At 41.7% G+C, this 19,509-nt stretch overlaps 1 protein-coding gene across 2 annotated transcripts; it reads right to left on the bottom strand.

Annotated features, from left to right (window-relative positions):
• Positions 1–120: 120 nt before the first annotated feature.
• On the bottom strand, positions 121–6,836 carry LOC107799381 (uncharacterized). Of its 2 annotated transcripts, none has more exons than XM_016622487.2 (7): positions 6,343–6,836; positions 6,162–6,238; positions 5,478–5,540; positions 5,293–5,394; positions 5,044–5,115; positions 3,938–4,016; positions 121–669 (listed from the first exon to the last, which is right to left on the bottom strand). In XM_016622487.2, exons 1-7 carry the CDS (start codon positions 6,737–6,739, stop codon positions 266–268), a joined length of 1,194 nt encoding a protein of 397 aa, XP_016477973.1. In that variant the 5' UTR covers positions 6,740–6,836; the 3' UTR covers positions 121–265. The 2 variants fall into 2 exon arrangements, with proteins under 2 accessions (XP_016477973.1, XP_016477971.1); XM_016622485.2 differs by having other exon boundaries at positions 121–771; positions 6,343–6,835.
• Positions 6,837–19,509: the final 12,673 nt, after the last annotated feature.

Raw genomic sequence — 19,509 nt, 5'->3', positions numbered from 1 at the left:
AACTAGATTCAATGTTCCGTCAAATATCTTTGAGACCGAATTTACCACCAAAATAATAAATGTAATGATTATGCTGGAGACTGATGATATATGGACATCAAAATAGTATAAAGGACCTAATTACACCAGAAAGCTTGAAAACTGGTGATTAAAATGATGAAGAACTAGGGATATCAAAGTAGAAAGGATTTGATTGCACTTTACACGAATATAAGGGATTTCTTTCAGGGTTAACTGGAAACTAAGCCAAAGTGAACAAAATTTTTTAGAGTAAAGAACATTCATCATCCTCGCAGGCAAACAGTTCGTCAAGCTGTTCATCTGTCCACTGAAGCTGTGACACCTTCGACACAATTGATTGTTTGTAATCCTTAACTTCATCAGCTATCTGAATTTCTGGATCAAAGTGGTTCTTCGTTGAACCAGCTCTTTTGTTCCCCGGAGAGAGGGAACCCGGAAAATTCTCTTCCATTTGCTGATTATTGTTTTCGTGGAGAGTCCCTCTGTTTCTGTCTGTTCCTTCAAATCCTTTGGCAGCACTTTGCATCTGCTTGTGACATTCTTTGTCTACAATGGATGTCTCATTGGAGGTTCTAATTTTGTTGCAAATGTAGCTACTTGGAACTAGATTTTCCTTGTCCATTTGAATCTCCTTATGCAAACTTCCACCTGCAAACATGCATTCTGTGGTCCTATGATCTATGATTTCTTCAACAGTTTCTTTATATGGGATGGAAATCTTCTGTAGTGCACAAGCTTTTCTAGCAGAGGCTGATAAGTTTATATATGAAAATAATTAGCCAGGTGAAATACTAGAAGCCTTTCTCATAAACCATTAATAGTGCTACTGTCAAAAGAAAATCCTCCTAATATACAGACTTGGCATAGTACAATAAAAAGAACGGAAAAAGTCCAAATATGCCCTTCTACTATACGAAATTGAACACATTTGCCCTTCGTTAATACTTTAGCTCAAATATGCCCTTACCGTCACATAGTTGGTCCATATATGCCCTTAGAGTTATACAGGTGGCCCATATATGCCATTTTCGAAACGGAATCCACCCAAACCAATTAACTCTTTCGTTAATTGTATTAAAGTGTATTACAAACACTATTTCCTTTTCATTAGTACTTTTTTTCTTTACCTTTCTCTTTTCTTTCTTCTTTTTTTTTCTTCTCTTTTTTTTTCCTTTTGTCTTTCTCCCTTATTCGATTTCCTCAATTACTGATATCTTCTCCATTTTCGTCACCAATTTCACTTGACAAAACTGCATGAATTCCAATTACTAAGAAAATTCTCCCATAAGAATATTTTAATAGATCATATGTATGTCAATCTTTTAATTTTTACTGAACATATATTTAGTTCTAAAAAATTTAACAAAGTAAGATTGAAATAATATTTATATAACAAAAAACCCAAAAATCCAACAAAACCGAACAATCCAAACCGATATAATGGGTTTGGTTTGGTTTTGATAAAAACCGAACCAACCCGTTCCATGTACACCCCTAATTTACATAGTTAATAAAAAAAAAAATGTCCAGCTGAAAAAAAATAAAAAAAGACTAACAACTCAAATTTATAACACTACAACTTGAACTCTAGGCTTTTAATCATTAAATTATCTTTCTGGAAACAATTTAAATATTTTGGTCTTTTGAGTATTGTTAAAGGTTGAGATGTTTTTATTATTTTAAAGTTTAAACCATAATTTTTGGAACAATTTAATTTCGTTTATTTAGAGGGACAGTGAAATTGGAACTTGATTACCTTATGGAAGAATTTTCTTAGTAATTGAAATTCATGAGTTTTGTCAAGTGAAATTGGTGACGAAAATGGAGAAGACATCAGTAATGGAGTAAATCCGATAAGGGAGAAAGAAAAAGGAAAAAAAAAAGAGAAGAAAAGAAAAAAGAAGAAAGAAAAGAGAAAGGTAAAGAAAAAAAAGTACTAATAAAAAGGAAATAGTGTTTGTAATACACTTTAATACAATTAACGAAAGAGCTAATTAGTTTGGGTGAATTTCGTTTCGAAAAGGGCATATATGGGCCAACTGTGTAACTCTAAGCTGGATCAGGGGATTCTCTACTTGTGTAAATGGGCTCTCCACTATTGACATCTCACATATTTTATACGCGGATGACACTTTGATTCTATGTGATGCTGCTGTTGATCAAGTTCTTTATCTTAGAGTGATTCTTTTGGCTTTCGAGGCAGTGTCGGGTTTGCATATCAATTATCTAAAGAGCCATTTGTTTGCTATCAATGTGGTTCCTAATATGCAACTTCTGGCTGATATTATGGGTTGCAACATCGGTTCTCTTCCTGCAAATTATTTGGGCCTTCCTCTTGGGGCCAAATCTAATGCTATATCTATCTGGAGTGATGTGTTAGAGAAATGCGAGAGAAAGTTGTCTACTTGGAAAAGACAATATCTCTCACTGGGAGGGAGATTGGTGTTGATCAACAGTGTTCTGGATTCTTTACCCACTTACACCATGGCTCTTTTTCCAATGCCTGTAAGTGTCTCCAAAAGGTTGGATAAATTTCGTAGGGACTTCCTTTGGCAAGGTAACAAAGATAGGAGATGCTTTAACTTAGTCAAGTGGAACACAGTCATCAGAAGTAAGAAGTTTGGAGGACTGGGGATTAGGGATTTGAAGGCGCATAACAGTAGCCTAATGTGTAAGTGGATTTGGCGTTTCAATCAAGAAGAAAACTCTCTCTGGAGGGCTGTAATTAGCTCCAAGTATGGTTTTCTTGATCCATGGACCACCAAACCTACTCCTACTCCTTTAGGACTTGGTATCTGGAAACATATCAGGATGTTGCGGGATTTCTTCATGTTGCACTCTTCAATAAAAGTGGGCGATGGTAGAAAGACTAAATTCTGGCATAATATTTGGCATGGCAACTCTCCTATTAAAGACAGCTTCCCAGACCTTTACAGAATCACTTCCTCGACAAATGCTCTCATTTCGGACTTTAGATTGGATCATGGTTGGCACATCAATTTCAGGAGAAACCTAAACGACTGGGAGGTGGATAGGTATCTGAGTCTCTTGGACTTTCTCCATAGATCCTCTTCTTCTTCTCCTGCGCCTGATTGCCTCATCTGGACATCAAATTGGAAAGGCACATTCTCGGTGAAATCATGTTATGTTATTCTGACACAATCTAACCCACTAAATACTCCTTGGCCTTGGAAACCCATCTGGAAGGGGCTGGCCCCTCCCAAGGTTAAATGTTTTTTCTGGTTGGTATCTAGAGAAGCTTGTCTCACACAAAGCAACCTACAGAGAAGGGGTATGCAACTTGTCAACAGATGTGTGTTATGTGAAGAGCAGCTGGAGGACGTCAACCATCTTTTCCTCCACTGTAAATTTACCTCCCAAATTTGGGACCTTTTCCTCAATATCTTGGGCATTTCTTGGTGTATGCCCTTTTCAACTCTTCGGTTGTTGCAAGGGTGGCACAAATTAGATATTCAACGACCTTCTATCAAAATTTGGAATACTATACCGGCTGCAATTTGGTGGTGCATCTGGAAAGAGAGAAATGATAGGTTGTTTGATAGTAGGAAGAATAGAGTTATTGATATTAAACTCAACTGTATTGTTTTGCTTAGTTTTTGGTGTAACATGGCAGATGTACGTGTTTCTGACACTTGTGCCATGTTTGACTTTATTAGCACACTACACAATTTGTAACGTAGTTTCATTTCTTGTAACCGATCCAGCAACTTCTTCTTGCTGGTTTTATTATATATAATGCTCTTTACCGATCAAAAAAATATATATATATAGACCAACTATGTGGCGGTAAGGGCATATTTGAGTTAAAATATTAACGAAGGGCAAATGTGCTCAATTTCATATAGTACAAGGGCACATTTGGACCTTTGCCCTAAAAAGAAATATCAACCCTCACCAATTTCAGGATCACTGTGGTTGACTTCATATGCTGTTGAGCTGTGCATTGATGGAGGTCCACTTTCCTTGCAGAAAACCTGAAGGTATGGAACTTGAAGCTCTTAACTCAAAGATTTATCAATCATGAATTCATGACGCAAGTTTTTTATAAGTCGATCATGATACAAGATTATGATTATGAACCTTATGTGGTACCTAGTGAGTGTGCATAAGAGGCTAAGTGCTCACCTACAATACCAGATTAGAGAATACAAGAGAAAGAATACCAACTTACAGGAGTCTTCATCTGAAAGTTTGGGCAGTTCTTGAGGGGTTTTGTGTGTGTGTGGTTGGGGGGGGGGTTGTGGGGGGGGGGGGGGAGCGCTATAGAATGTTATTACACGGGATGAAGGGGGATACTCATATTTGGCAGAATAATGCCTCAGGCAACCACGTCCATCACACGGGCAAAGTAACATAACCGCTTATGCAGACTATTTAGGCACACAGAAGTATGGAGATCACGAACAAATAAACGGTGATACTACTATTAATCTGATAGTCCTCAGCACGACTTCCACCAATTTTTTACATTTACTATGCAAGTTGCGTTAAGAAGAGATGAGGTCAATTGACAGTGAAAAGATATAGTTTCCATTTTTTGTTTAACTTGAATTTTGAAACACAAAACCTTATCCATATAATACGTGGTGGAGCGATCAATAAATTTTGCCTACATGGGGACCTGATGAAAGCACCTATATAACACTTTCTCTAGCAATTGTTGTTTCATAAAAAGAAATGAACCAAGCCTATGATCATTTATGTGTCAACATACAGGATTTATAGCTGGTGCTTATAATTGAGCTTTATGATCACATGGAAGGCATTCCCAATGGAACCTGGTTTTTCATCCCTAAAACACAACTTCTGACATGGAACTACAAATCAGTACATGATTGGGGGGAAGCTGGTTCAGCTAATTGCAGACATATAACTTCATGAAACAAATGAAAACAAATTTCACACTTATATGTTTTTCTTCCTGAAAGATTGCAGTCTTAGTGATAGCTATGCATGGATGTAAGAATTGCTGTTACAAAATAGTAGGCTAAGCATGTGCACCTTTGTCAGATTCCCGAGTGTTATGTTAAGATAATACGATGAACTTGAAGTTGAAGGGCAAAACACAGCAACCTGGAATTCCAAAATTAGGTAAATAGTTTTAAAGTCAAATGTGGATATATCGCACATTATGTTCCATATGCTTTTTAAAGTAACATGGAGAAGACAAGTGGAGCCTACACCTCTAACCAAGAGGTTGAGTTTTGACTCTTGAATGGAGCCAAGAGGTTGGGTCTTCGAGTAATATACCTTTTGTAGTATCAAAACTGAGCCAATGCAAATGTCCTTTCCATACTGACTCTCATTAAGTACTTTGTGATGAATGCTAGCGCCAATTGAACCTGTAGGATCCTAAATTTGGAACTAATTAAATCAGTCGCAACTTTGGCAAACTCCTTCCAGTGTTATCAGCATTATGCTCGAAAGAACTGTACCTTCAAAGTCACCATCAGACCGCCAAGACCATTATGTGTACAAGACTTAACAACCGCCACAACCTAACAAAAACAATAATTGCCAGGAATTAGGGCTATCGCGAAAACAGAGTTCACAATACTGACTAATAGAAGCCAAAAGGCCTTTTGCACTCTTTATGGTGATATTAGCTTTTATCTCATCATATATTCTTACCACTGAGACAGGCAATAGGAAAAATAAGTTATACAAGTAGCTGACCATCTATATATGTATGCATCGAAGAGTAAAATTACTTGAATTAAAACTTCATAAAGACTATCAGAAAATGTACAATCTGGGACCCAGTACTTCAACTATGGTCCCATTTCTCTCTGGAAAAGAGCATTTGCTGTTTTCATTTTTCTAATACTCGCTCTTTTCTCAAGTGATATGGCACTATTATTATTTGGAGGATCAGATAAGTTTTTCTTTGACTATCATTTCTGTACATCTTTCTAAATACTTTAGTTATAGAAGACTACTTACCTTTTACCAAAATTTTCTAAGTTAGTACATTGTATTTCAAAATATAAAAATTAAACATATGCCTCCAATTGAGACCAATAATTGTATGGTTTAACATCGTAGTCAAATGGAACAGTTACATTCATTTTCTAATGATGCCTTTATCCATGAATAGAGTAGGGAAAAAGTTAAAATACCTGATCAACCCTAGAAGCTTTTAGGCATTTATTGACAGAGCTCAAAGGCGTACAAGGATTTATTCCGTTCTCCGTACCTGAATAAACATACACGTACACCTAATTCATGAAAAGATTGACCAAAAAAAACGAAATGATAATAGTACCAATAAGCAAAAGCTCAAATCCCTAATATACATACCAACAAATTCAAGGGCACGACGCCATGGATTGGATTGGAAATCATAGTCGAAGTCGGAAGAATTTTCGACGGCTCTCCTAATATACTCTTGCGTAGGTATCAGATTATCACCTTGAGAGGTCATGAGACTATGAGATTGACGATCGTAAGTTCGTTGGATCATTGCAGCTTGTACGGCACCTGCCGGTCCGGGAATGAAGCGTTGAGGCGGCGACTGTAACTGATGTTGAGAATTTTGTGATTGTGAGGATTCGGAAGATTGAGAAGACGGCGGCAGAAGCGGCGGAGAAGTTGAAGTGGAGGTGGAGAGATTAGAGTTATGGTGGAGACGCTTACAAGGGCGGAGGAGAGAATGGAGGTCAGAATCGTCTACATCCAATGCTTCCCATGGCTCCATCCTTGCAGTACAATCTTTTGGAGGGAAAATCAGGAGAGGCCAGAGACTAACGGGATGGATTTTGTAGAGCTGGACTCCCACGCACTCTTATTCAGTGGACTTGGCCCATGGTCCCGTGAAGGCCAGCCCAATATCTATGACTGTTGCAACTCAAACTATAGATAGAGATATATAGCGAAAAATTCATAAATAGCCATTTTACGCCTAGTCAATCAAATTTAGCTACATAATCAAAAGTCAACCTTATTTAGCCATTAAATTAGCACGAAAAACTATTATTGACTAAATTACCCCTACTCTATTTATAAATTTACGCAACACGACCTCACACTCTGTTTCAGCAGAATATTGCGGCGTAATCTACAGATTGAAGTAAGCTCTCAATTATTCTTCTGATTCTTCGAATTTTCTGGTTTGATCTCAATGCTTTAATCTGTGCTAATCTCGAATTTTCTCAATGCGTTAATCTGTGCTTAATTGTATAATATATTTTCTTGTTTGTAATACAGATCGTAACTAATAAAATCTGCATTGTTCTGATATTATTATAAATTTCATATGAAAAATATTTATTCTGTACTTAATTGTATAATATATAAATATAATTTAATTTAAAGTAATTTATGATATTCTATAAAAGTAACTGACAAGAGTGGGTTGCTCTAGTGGTTAGCACCCTCCACTTCCAACCAAGAGGTTATGAGTTCGATTCACCCCAAGAGCAAGGTGGGGAGTTCTTGGAGGGAGGGAGCCGAGGATCTATCGGAAACAGCCTCTCTACCCCAGGGTAGGGGTAATGTCTGCGCACAAACTATCCTTCCCAGACCCCACTAGTGGGATTATACTGGGTTGTTGTTGTTGTTATGATGTTCTTTAAAAAATAACATATGCTATAGTACTGGAGGTATCTTTAATTCAAAACCACAAAATATAACATAAAATGGTGCAGAACAAAAATCCAGTATAATATGCTGGACTTTACTTAATTAATATCTAAAACTCAGAAACTTCCAGCTGATTATACTGGAAGTATCTGTGATTCAAATAAGAATAACACATCTAAGTTTTTAAGGTTCCCCTAATGTCTTGAATAAAATGCTAGACTTTTATGATTACATATGTCAAAACTATAAAGTCTGCAGCATATAGTACTGGAGGTATCTTTAATTCAAAACCAAAAAAAATACTGCATAAAATGATGTTACAGTGCTTGATTCAAAATCAGAACAAAACACAAGTATAATATGCTGGATCTTTCTGAATTAATATGTAAAACTCATAAAATTCCAATGTATTATACTGGAAGTATCTTTCATTCAAACTACTACAAAAAATTATGAATAAAATGGCATAGAACAAAACACCAGTATAAAATACTACACTTTTCTTAATTTAATATGCAAAACTCAGAAAATTCCAGTAGATTATACTGGAAGTATCTGTGATTCAAACAAGAAGAAACACATCTAAATTTTTAAGGTTTCCCTAATGTTGTGAATAAAATGCTAAACTTTTATGATTACATATGTGAAAGATACAAACTGTGCAGCATACAATACTGGAGGGATCTTTAATTCAAAACTAGAAAAAATAATACATCAAATGGTGCAAAAAGATAACCCCAGTATAATATGCTGGATTTTTCTTAATTAATATCAAAAACTCAGAATCTTCCAGCTTATTATACTGAAAGTATCTGTGATTCAAATAATAGATTAGAGCTTTCTGAATTGATATATAAAACTTATAAAATTCCTAAAATCTAATTATTTGTGTACATTAAATGCAAGATGCATTACAAATTTCTTGATTATTCCTTTCGATGGCAAATGGACACCATATTACAAGTATTTAGATCATAAAATAATGCTCCTGCTTATAAATGATGGGACTTCATTTGAAGAATTCATGAATAAGATTTTTCAAGTTATGGAGTTCGACAAGAATAAGTTTGAAGCAACAATATGGCTTAATATCAATCTAGGTACTGTCAAGGGAATACACGTGACAAAAGATGAAGAACTTACTTCCTGTACGATACTTTTAAGAAACGATCCATACTACAAAGGTTCCAAATTTGTTGTTGATATATCAGAAATACTTTCTGAAAACATTATTAGAGATCAACAACAAGAAAGTAATGCAATAATGGAGATTGACAATCAACAGTTATTGAAGGGAACCACATATGTTCCAGAAGAGCAACTGATGTTGATTTCTGAAATACCAGAAGAGCAAGACATTCCGATTTATGAAATTACAATGGAAAATAAGAGTGTAATTCCTATAGAAGATCAACACTTTAAAACACTAGACACAATTGAAGGGAAAAAAATTAAATCAAAAGGAAAGGCAAAAGAATCCACATTAATAATACTAAAGGAAAATTATAACGACCCGGCCGGTCGTTTCGAGAGTTATAGCCCCGTTTTCCCCACTTCTACTTCTTTTTATGTTATTCAGCTATATTATGTTATATCGGGTTAGTTGGTTCGGGTCCGGAAGGAACTCAGAGTAAATTGAGACACTTAGTCTCTTAAGTAGAAACTTAAGTTAGAAAAGTCAATCGGATATTGACCTATGTGTAAACGATCTCGGATTTGAATTCTGATGGTTCTCTTAGCTCCGTTAGGTGATTTTGGACTTAGGAGTGCGTCCGGAATGTGATTTGGAGGTCCGTGGTAGAATTAAGCTTGAATTGGCGAAATTGGAAATTTGACGATTTCAGTCGGCAGTGAAAAATTTGATATCGGGGTCGGAATGGAATTCCGAAAGTTTGAGTAGGTTCGTAGTGCCATTTGTGGTGTGTGTGCAAAATTTGAGGTCATTCGGACATGGTTTGGTTGGTTTCGACATCGGTTGCCGAATTTAGAAAATTTAGAAGTTCTTAGGCTTGAATCCGAGGGTAATTTGGTGTTTGGATGTTGTTTTGAGTGATTCGAAGGTTCGACTAAGTTTGTATGTTGATATATGACTTGTTGGTATTTTTGGTTGAGGTCCCGAGGGCCTCGGGGTGATTCCGGGTGGTTAACGGAGTTGTTGAAGTTGGAAAATGCAGATGGAGCTGCTGTTCTGGTGTGTCCGCACCTGCGGATTGGGAACCACAGGTGCGATGATCGCATGTGCGTTGAAGGCTCGCAGATGCGGAAATGTTCACAGATGCGAAGAATGGGTCGCACCTGCGGGCTCGCAGGTGCGAGGAGACTGCCGCAGGTGCGAAGTCTGGTCAGCTAAGTGGAATGCGCAGGTGCGCACCTGTGTCCGCAGATGCGGAAGCGCAGGTGCGAGAAAGGGTCCGCAGGTGCAAAAAACCTGGGCAGAATCCTTAAATAGAACCCTTCGTGAATTTTGGTCATTCTTCACAATTTCAACTCGGTTTTTGGAGCTTTTGGAGGGGTTTGAAGAGGGAATCAAGGGGATTTCGTTGAGGTAAGTTAATTGAGCCCTAATACTTGTATATATGGTGATTTTCCGTTGTTTAATCATGGTAATTAGTGAAAATGAGGGGTTAGGGCTTGAAAATTTTGGAAAAAGTAATTTAAGGATTTGAAGGACCAAACGATGTCATATTTTGATGAATTTGGTATGGTTAGACTCGTGAGTGGATGAGCTTTCTAGTTTTGTAGATTATGTTGGATTTTGAGACGTGGGCCCGGGGGCTGGGTTTGAGCTAATTTCGGGTTTTGGTCTAATTTTGTAGTTTTTCTTGTGGAATTCATTCCATTTGCGCGTATTGATGGTATTGTACTGATTGTGAATAGATTCAGAGCATTTGGAGGCTGAGTCCAGAGGCAAGATCATTGCGGGTTAGAGAATTGACCGGTTTGAGGTAAGTAACGATTGTAAATCTGATCCTGAGGGTATGAAACCCCGGATTTCGTATCATTCTATTATTTTGAAGTGACACACATGCTAGGTGACGGGCGTGTGGGCGTGCACTGTTGGGGATTTGTGACTTGGTCCGTCCCGTCGCAACTGTAAAGTTGCATACTTTGTTGAAACCATTGATACTTATATGTTTTAGAAAGATTTTCTGTAAATTGGGCTGAATGCCATGTTTGGGCCTTGCGCCAATGCTGTTTGGACCCTTAGGGGCTGTTTCTTACCATCCTCTCACTGTTTTTGATTGAAAATTCTATACTCAATCATGTTTATACTTGTTTACCGCATAACTCAGTTTTATGACTCTATTTTGATGCATATAAATATTTTGAGCCGAATGCCCTGTTTTACTGAAATGCCCGAGTGGCTTGATTTGTGAGAATGAGTGTGGATCGGGGCTGCCTGCCTGCAGCATACTTTATGACCGAGTGAGGCCGAGGGCCTGATTTGTGAGGATGAGTGTGGATCGGGGCTGCCCGCCTGCAGCATACTTTATTATTATCGCACGTGAGTTGTCTGTGCAGATTATAGCACTTGGGCTGAAGGAGCCCCTCCGGAGTCTATACACACCCCCAGTGAGCGCAGGTACCTACTGAGTGCGAGTGCCGAGTACCGAGTGCTAAGCGACTGGGAGGCATGAGTGATTGTGAGGTATGCCTGAGTGGCAAGAGTGATTGTGAGGTATGCCCGAGTGGCACGAGTGATTGTGAGGTTTGCCCGAGGGACTGTATATGAGTGATGTTTTGCCCGAGGGGCTGTTTATGATTTCATCCTTTTTGCTCACTTTTGCATTGAGCCTTCGTTTGAAAAACTGTTGAAAAAATATCTTTAAATGATTTTTACTGGAACCGGGTTTAAACAAGATGTTTGGTTCAAATCCTGATTTTAAAAGCATGTGGTATTTTACTGAGATTTCCTGATGAACGTTATATGGTTTATTGCTCGTCACTACTGCTCAGTCTTTATTTATTGTTGTTACTTACTGAGTTGGCATACTCACGTTACTCCCTACACCTTGTGTACTGATTCAGGTATAGCTGGACATGGTAGCGGTTATTGAATGTTCTAGTTGCAGATTTTCTTGGAGATAGCAAGGTAGTTGTTTGGCGATCACAACCCCTGCTCTTCTCCCTCTTATCTTCCTCTAGTTGTATTTAGCTATTTTCCAGGATGAGTTAGCCTTGATATTGTTAGACAGATTGTAGTAGATGCTCATGACTAGTGACACCCCGATGTCAGACTTTTCTTTTCTGCACTTTTGTTTTTCTTTGATTTGAACTCTTTTAATGGAGGTTTTATGTCAAATAACCTTGAAATTATCTTTAAAAATGAAATATCGGTTGTTTTGGAAATGAGTTGGCTTGCCTAGTTCCACGATAGGCGCCATCACGATAGGGGTTAGTTTTGGGTCGTGACAGATTGGTATCGGAGCTTAGGTTACATAGGTCTCATGAGTCATGAGCGAGTTTAGTAGAGTTTTGCGAATCGGTACGGAGACGTCTGTACTTATCTTCGAGAGGCTGCAGAACCTTTAGGAAACTCCACATTTTTGAATTCTTGTCGTGCGAATCTTTTGATTCTAGTAACTAAACATCTGTTGTTTCATTCTCTCACAGATGGTGAGGACTCGTACTACCGGTCAGGAGGGCCAGTCACCAGTACTACCAGCCAGGGCTGCGAGAGGCCGAGGCTGCGGTAGAGGCCGTGGTAGGGGCAGAGGTGCAACCCGTACAGTAGTTGGGGCAGTGCCTACAGATCCACCGGTTGTCCTAGATCAGGACCAAGTTCCAGTTGTTGATGCACCAGCTCAGGCACCACCTGTGCCTATTGTGATTCCAGGCCTTCAGGAGGCCCTAGCTCAGATTCTGACAGCGTGTACTGGCCTTGCTCAGGCGGTCTCTATTTTGACAGCCGCAACCACTTCTCAGGCTAGGGGAGGCACTCAGACTCCCGTCGCTTGCACACCCGAGCAGGTTATTCAGGGACTTCAGACACCAAAGCTACCACCAGCCCAGCCGGTTGCTGTTGCTCAGGATTATGTGTTTCCTGTTATGCTTGAGGATGATCAGCGTAGGTTGGAGAGGTTTGGGAGACTTCAGCCACCACCTTTCAGTGTCACAGAGAGAGAGGATGCTCAGGACTTTTTGGATAGGTGTCAGAGGATACTCCGTACTGCTGGTATTTTGGAGACTTGTGGAGTCTCATTCACTACCTTTCAGTTTTCTGGGGCTGCACTCAGATGGTGGGAGACTTACGAGAGGCGTAGGCCTGTTGGCGCATCACCCCTTACTTGGCAGCAGTTCTCCGTGGTCTTTTTGGAGAAGTTCGTGCCTCGATCCCGCAGAGAGGAGTTGCATAGACAGTTTGAGCAGCTCTGCCAGGGTGATATGTCCGTGACGCAGTATGAGATGCGGTTCTCCGAGTTGGCCCGTCATGCTATCTGGTTGGTTCCCACGGACAGAGAGGGGATCATGAGGTTTATTGATGGCCTCACTTATCAGCTACAGTTGCTCATGACCAGGGAGCGGGTTTCGGGTACTACCTTTGATGAGGTTGTTGACATTGCTCGGCAGATTGAGATGGTTCGCGGTCAGGAGAGGGTTGAGCGGGAGGTCAAGAGGCCTCGTGGTCAGGGTGGATTCAGCGGTGCTCCTTTTAGGGGTCAGATCCAGCATGGTAGAGGTCATCATTTCAGACAGGCTTAGTCAGCTCGGCCATTTCATCGGGGTGCATCATCTGTCCATGGTTCTCACAGTTCTCATCAGGGCCACTCATCACTTAGTTCCCTTCCAGTTCAGAGTTCGTCCCGTGCTCCACCTGTTCAGGGCTCTTCCATGCTGGGTTCTTCTACATCCCGGTGTTAGGGGTTCCCTTCAGTTTCCACTGCCAGCACCAGGGAGTTATTTTGAGTGTGGGGAGCTTGGGCATATGTGGAGGCAATATCTTCGTCGTCATGGAGGTCCATCTCAGCAGAGGAGTCAGCCTCCGACTACAGCACCAGCTACCTCACCACCCGCCCAGTCAGCTCGGGGTAGAGGTCAGTCAGCTAGGGGTCGCCCTAGAGGGGGAGGCAGATCAGGGGGTGGTCAGGCCCGTTTCTATGCTCTCCCTGCCAGACCAGATGCTATTGCTTCAGATGCTGTGATTACAGGTATTGTCTCAGTTTGCCACAGAGATGCCTCAGTATTATTTGACCCTGGTTCCACGTATTCATATGTTTCCTCGTATTTCGCCCATTTTCTGGATATGCCCCGTGAGTCCTTAGTTTCATCTATACATGTATCTACTCCTGTGGGCGATACTATTATTGTGGACCGCGTATATCGGTCATGTGTGGTGACTATTGGGGGTCTGGAGACCTGAGTAGATCTATTGTTGCTCAGTATGGTTGACTTTGATGTGATATTAGGTATGGATTGGTTATCTCCATGTCATGCTGTTCTATATTGTCATGCTAAGACAGTGACGTTGGCTTTGCCGGGAATTCCGAGGGTTGAGTGGAGCGGTTCTATAGATTATTTACCAAGTAGGGTGATTTCATATTTGAAGGCTCAGCGTATGGTTGAGAAGGGTTGCCTATCTTATTTGGCTTTTGTGAGGGATGTTAGTGCAGAGACCCCCGTCATTGATTATGTTCCGGTGGTACGTGATTTTTCGGATGTGTTTCCTGCAGACCTGCCGGGCATGCCGTCTGATAGGGATATTGACTTTGGTATTGATTTGGTGCCGGGCACTCAGCCCATTTCTATTCTACCGTATCGTATGGCACCGGCGGAGTTGAAGGAATTGAAAGAACAGCTTCAGGAACTCCTCGATAAGGGGTTTATTCGGCCTAGTGTGTTACCTTGGGGTGCACCGGTTCTATTTGTGAAAAAGAAGGATGGTTCCATGAGAATGTGTATTGATTACAAGTAGTTGAACAAGGTCACAGTCAAGAATAAGTATCCTTTGCCTCATATTGATGATTTATTCGACCAGCTTCAGGGAGCGAGGGTGTTCTCCAAGATTAATTTGAGGTCCGGCTATCACCAACTGAAGATTCGGGATTCAGATATTCTCAAGACAGCTTTTAGGACCCGATATGGCCATTATGAGTTCTTGGTGATGTCTTTTGGGCTGCCCCAGCAGCGTTCATGCATTTGATGAACAGTGTATTCCAGCCCTATTTGGACTCATTCATCGTTGTATTCATTGACGACATCCTGGTGTACTCCCGTAGCCAGGAAGAGCACGCTCATCATTTGAGGGTTGTATTGCAAAGATTGAGGGAGGAGAAGCTTTATGCAAAGTTCTCTAAATGTGAGTTTGGCTCAGTTCAGTAGCATTCTTGGGGCACTTGGTGTCCAGTGAGGGTATTCAGGTGGGTCCAAAGAAGATAGAGGCGGTGCAGAGTTGGCCCAAACCGTCCTCAGCCACGGAGACTAGGAGCTTTCTTGGTTTGGCGGGTTACTACCGTCGCTTTGTGGAGGGATTTTCATCTATTTCATCGCCCTTGACCAAATTGACCCAAAAGGGTGCTCCATTCAGGTGGTCGGATGAATGTGAGGAGAGCTTTCAGAAGCTCAAGACTGCTTTGACCACAGCTCCAGTGTTAGTTCTGCCATCAGCTTCAAGTTCTTACACCATGTATATTGTGATGCCTCGAGGATAGGCATTGGTTGTGTTTTGATGCAGTAGGGTAGGGTGATCGCCTATGCCTTGCGCCAGTTGAAGACCCATGAGAAGAACTATCCTATCCATGATCTTGAGTTCGCAGCCATTGTTCACGCCTTGAAGATTTGGCGTCATTATTTGTATGGGGTTCATTATGAGATCTATACTGATCACCGGAGTCTGCAGTATCTGTTAAAGCAAAAGGATCTTAATTTGCGTCAACGGAGATGGTTAGAGCTTCTTAAGGACTATGATATCACTATTTTGTACCATCCGGGGAAGGCCAATGTGGTGGCCAATGCTTTGAGTCGCCGGGCAGAGAGTTTGGGGATAGCATATCTTCCAGCAGCAGAGAGACCTTTGGCATTAGATGTTCAGACCTTAGCAGGCCATCTTGTCATATTGGATATTTCGGAGCCTAGTCGGGTATTGGCTTATGTGGTCTCCAGGTCTTCTCTTTATGACTGTATCAGGGAGCGTCAGTATGATGACCCTCACTTGCTCGTTCTTCAGGACAGGGTTCGGAGAGGTGATGCTAGGGATGTGACTATTGGTGATGACGGGGTGCTGAGAATGCAGGGCCGGACATATGTGCCTAATGTAGATGGGCTTCGAGTGTTGATTCTTGAGGAGGCCCACAGCTCGCGGTATTCCATCCATCCGGGTGCCGCGAAGATGTACCAGGATTTGAGGCAGCACTATTGGTGGAGGCGGATGAAGAAGGATATAGTTGGGTTTGTGGCTCGGTGTCTAAACTGTCAGCAGGTTAAGTATGAGCATCAGAGACCGGGTGGCTTGCTTCAGAGGTTAGAGATCCCAGAGTGGAAGTGGGAGCGGATCACCATGGACTTTGTAGTTGGGCTCCCACGGACTTCGAGGAAGTTCGATGCTATTTGGGTTATTGTGGATCGGCTGACCAAGTCCGCGCACTTCATTCCAGTTGGTACTACTTACTCTTCAGAGCGGTTGGCTGAAATTTACATCCGAGAGATCGTTCGCCTGCATGGTGTCCCAGTTTCCATCATTTCAGATAGGGGTACTCAGTTCACATCGCAGTTTTGGAGGGTCGTGCAGTGAGAGTTGGGTACTCAGGTTGAGTTAAGCACAACTTTTCACCCTCAGATGGACGGGCAGTCCCAGCGCACTATTCAGATATTAAAGGACATGTAGCGCGCTTGTGTCATTGACTTTGGGGGTTCATGGGACCAGTTTTTGGCACTCGCGGAGTTTGTATATAACAATAGTTATCAGTCGAGTATTCAGATGGCTCTGAGGCTTTGTATGGGAGGAGGTGTAGATCTCCGGTTGGATGGTTTGAGCCGGGTGAGGCTAGGCTCTTAGGTACATACTTCGTCCAGGACGCATTAGATAAGGTGAAATTGATTCAGGAGCGGCTTCGCACGGCGCAGTCCAGGCAAAAGAGCTACGCGGATAGGAAGGTCCGTGATGTATCTTTTATGGTTGGGGAGAAGGTTTTGCTGAAGGTATCACCCGTGAAGGGTGTTATGAGGTTTGGGAAGAGGGGAAAGTTGAGCCCCCGGTTCATTGGGCCTTTTGAGGTGCTTTAGAGGATAGGAGAGGTGGCTTATAAGCTTGCCTTGCCACCCAGCTTGTTGAGTGTGCATCCAGTGTTTCATGTTTCCATGATCCGAAATTATATTGGAGATCCGTCCCATGTTTTGGATATCAGCACGATTCAGTTGGAGGGTGATATGACTTATGATGTGGAGCTGATGGCTATTTTGGATCGGCAGGTTCGAAGGTTGAGGTCAAAGGATATAACTTTAGTGAAGGTGCAATGGAGAGGTCAGCCTGTGGAGGAGGCCACCTGGGAGACCGAGCGGGAGATGCGGAGCAGATATCCATGCCTATTCGAGACTCCAGGTATGTTTCTAGACCCGTTCGAGGACAAACGGATGTTTAAGAGGGGGAGGATGTAACGACCCGGCCGGTCATTTCGAGAGTTATAGCCTCATTTTCCCCATTTCTACTTCTTTTTGTGTTATTCAGTTATATTATGTTATATCGGGTTAGTTGGTTCGGGTCCGGAAGGAACTCGGAGTGAATTGAGACACTTAGTCTCTTAAGTAGAAACTTAAGTTGGAAAAGTCAACCGAATGTTGACTTATGTGTAAACAATCTCGGATTTGAATTCTGATGGTTCTGTTAGCCCCGTTAGGTGATTTTGGACTGAGGAGTGCGTCCGGAATGTGATTTGTAGGTCCGTGGTAGAATTAGGCTTGAATTGGCGAAATTGGAAATTTGACGATTTCAGTCGGCAGTGAAAAATTTGATATAGGGGTTGGAATGGAATTTCGAAAGTTGGAGTAGGTTCGTAGTGTCATTTGTGACGTGTGTGCAAAATTTGAGGTCATTCGGACGTGGTTTGGTTGGTTTCGGCATCGGTTGCCGAATTTAGAAAATTTAGAAGTTCTTAGGCTTGAATCCGAGGGTAATTTGGTGTATGGATGTTGTTTTGAGTGATTCGAAGGTTCGACTAAGTTTGTATGTTGATATATGACTTGTTGGCATTTTTGGTTGAGGTCCCGAGGGCCTCGGGGTGATTCCGGGTGGTTAACCGAGTTGTTGAAGTTGGAAAATGCAGCTGGAGCTGCTGTTCTTGTGAGTTCGCACCCGCGGATTGGGAACCGCAGGTGCATTGAAGGTTCGCAGATGCGGAAATGTTCGCAGATGCGAAGAATGGGTCACACCTGGGGGCTCGCAGGTGCGAGGAGACTGCCGTAGGTGCGAAGTCTGGTCAGCTAAGCGGAATGCGCAGGTGCACACCTGTGTCTGCAGATCGGAAGCGCAGGTGCGAGAAAGGGTCCGCAGGTACGAAAAACCTGGGCAGAATCCTTAAATAGAACCCTTCGCGAATTTTTGTCATTCTTCACAATTTCAACTCGGGTTTTGGAGCTTTTGGAGGGGTTTGAAGAGGGAATCAAGGGGATTTCGTTGAGGTAAGTTACTTGAGCCCTAATACTTGTATATATGGTGATTTTTCGTTGTTTAATCATGGTAAATAGTGAAAATGAGGGGTTAGGGCTTGGAAATTTTGGAAAAAGTAATTTAAGGATTTGAAGGACCAAACGATGTCGGATTTTGATGAATTTGGTATTGTTAGACTCGTGAGTGGATGAGCTTTCTAGTTTTGTAAATTTTGTTGAATTTTGAGACGTGGGCCCGGGGGCCGAGTTTGAGCTAATTTTGGATTTTGGTCTAATTTTACAGTTTTTCTTGTGGAATTCATTCCATTAGCGCGTATTGATGGTATTGTACTGATTGTGAATAGATTCGGAGCATTTGGAGGCTGAGTCCAGAGGCAAGATCATTGCGGGTTAGAGAATTGACCAGTTTGAGGTAAGTAACGATTGTAAATCTGGTCCTGAGGGTATGAAACCCCGAATTTCGTATCATTCTATTATTATGAAGTGACGCATATGCTAGGTGACGGGCGTGTGGGCGTGCACTGTTGGGGATTTGTGACTTGGTCCGTCCCGTAGCAACTATAAAGTTGCATACTTTGTTGAAACCATTGATACTTATATGTTTTAGAAAGATTTTCTGTAAATTGGGCTGAATGCCATATTTGGGCCTTGCGCCAATGCTGTTTGGACCCTTAGGGGATGTTTCTTACCATTCTCTCACTGTTTTTGATTGAAAATTCTATACTAAGTCATGTTTATACTTGTTTACCGCATAACTCAGTTTTATGACTCTATTTTGATGCATATAAATGTTTTGGGCCGAATGCTCTGTTTTACTGAAATGCCCGAGTGGCTTGATTTTTGAGGATGAGTGTGGATCGGGGCTGCCCGCCTGCAACATACTTTATGGCCGAGTGAGGCCGAGGGCCTGATTTGTGAGGATGAGTGTGGATCGGGGCTGCCCGCCTGCAGCATACTTTATTATTATCGCACGTGAGTTGTCCGTGCAGATTATAGCACTTGGGCTGAAGGAGCCTCTCCGGAGTCTGTACACACCCCCAGTGAGCGCAGGTACCTACTGAGTGCGAGTGCCGAGTGCTGAGTGACTGGGAGGCATGAGTGATTGTGAGGTATGCCTGAGTGGCAAGAGTGATTGTGAGGTATGCCCGAGTGGCACGAGTGATTGTGAGGTTTGCCCGAGGGACTGTATATGAGTGATGTTTTGCCCGAGGGGCTGTTTATGATTTCATCCTTTTTGCTCACTTTTGCATTGAGCCTTCGTTTGAAAAACTGTTGAAAAAATATCTT

Source organism: Nicotiana tabacum, chromosome 4 (genome assembly GCF_000715075.1).
Source record: "Nicotiana tabacum cultivar K326 chromosome 4, ASM71507v2, whole genome shotgun sequence".
Lineage (NCBI taxonomy): Eukaryota > Viridiplantae > Streptophyta > Magnoliopsida > Solanales > Solanaceae > Nicotiana > Nicotiana tabacum.
Note: the sequence above shows the minus strand (reverse complement) of the source record. Positions and strands in the feature narration are given on the sequence as shown.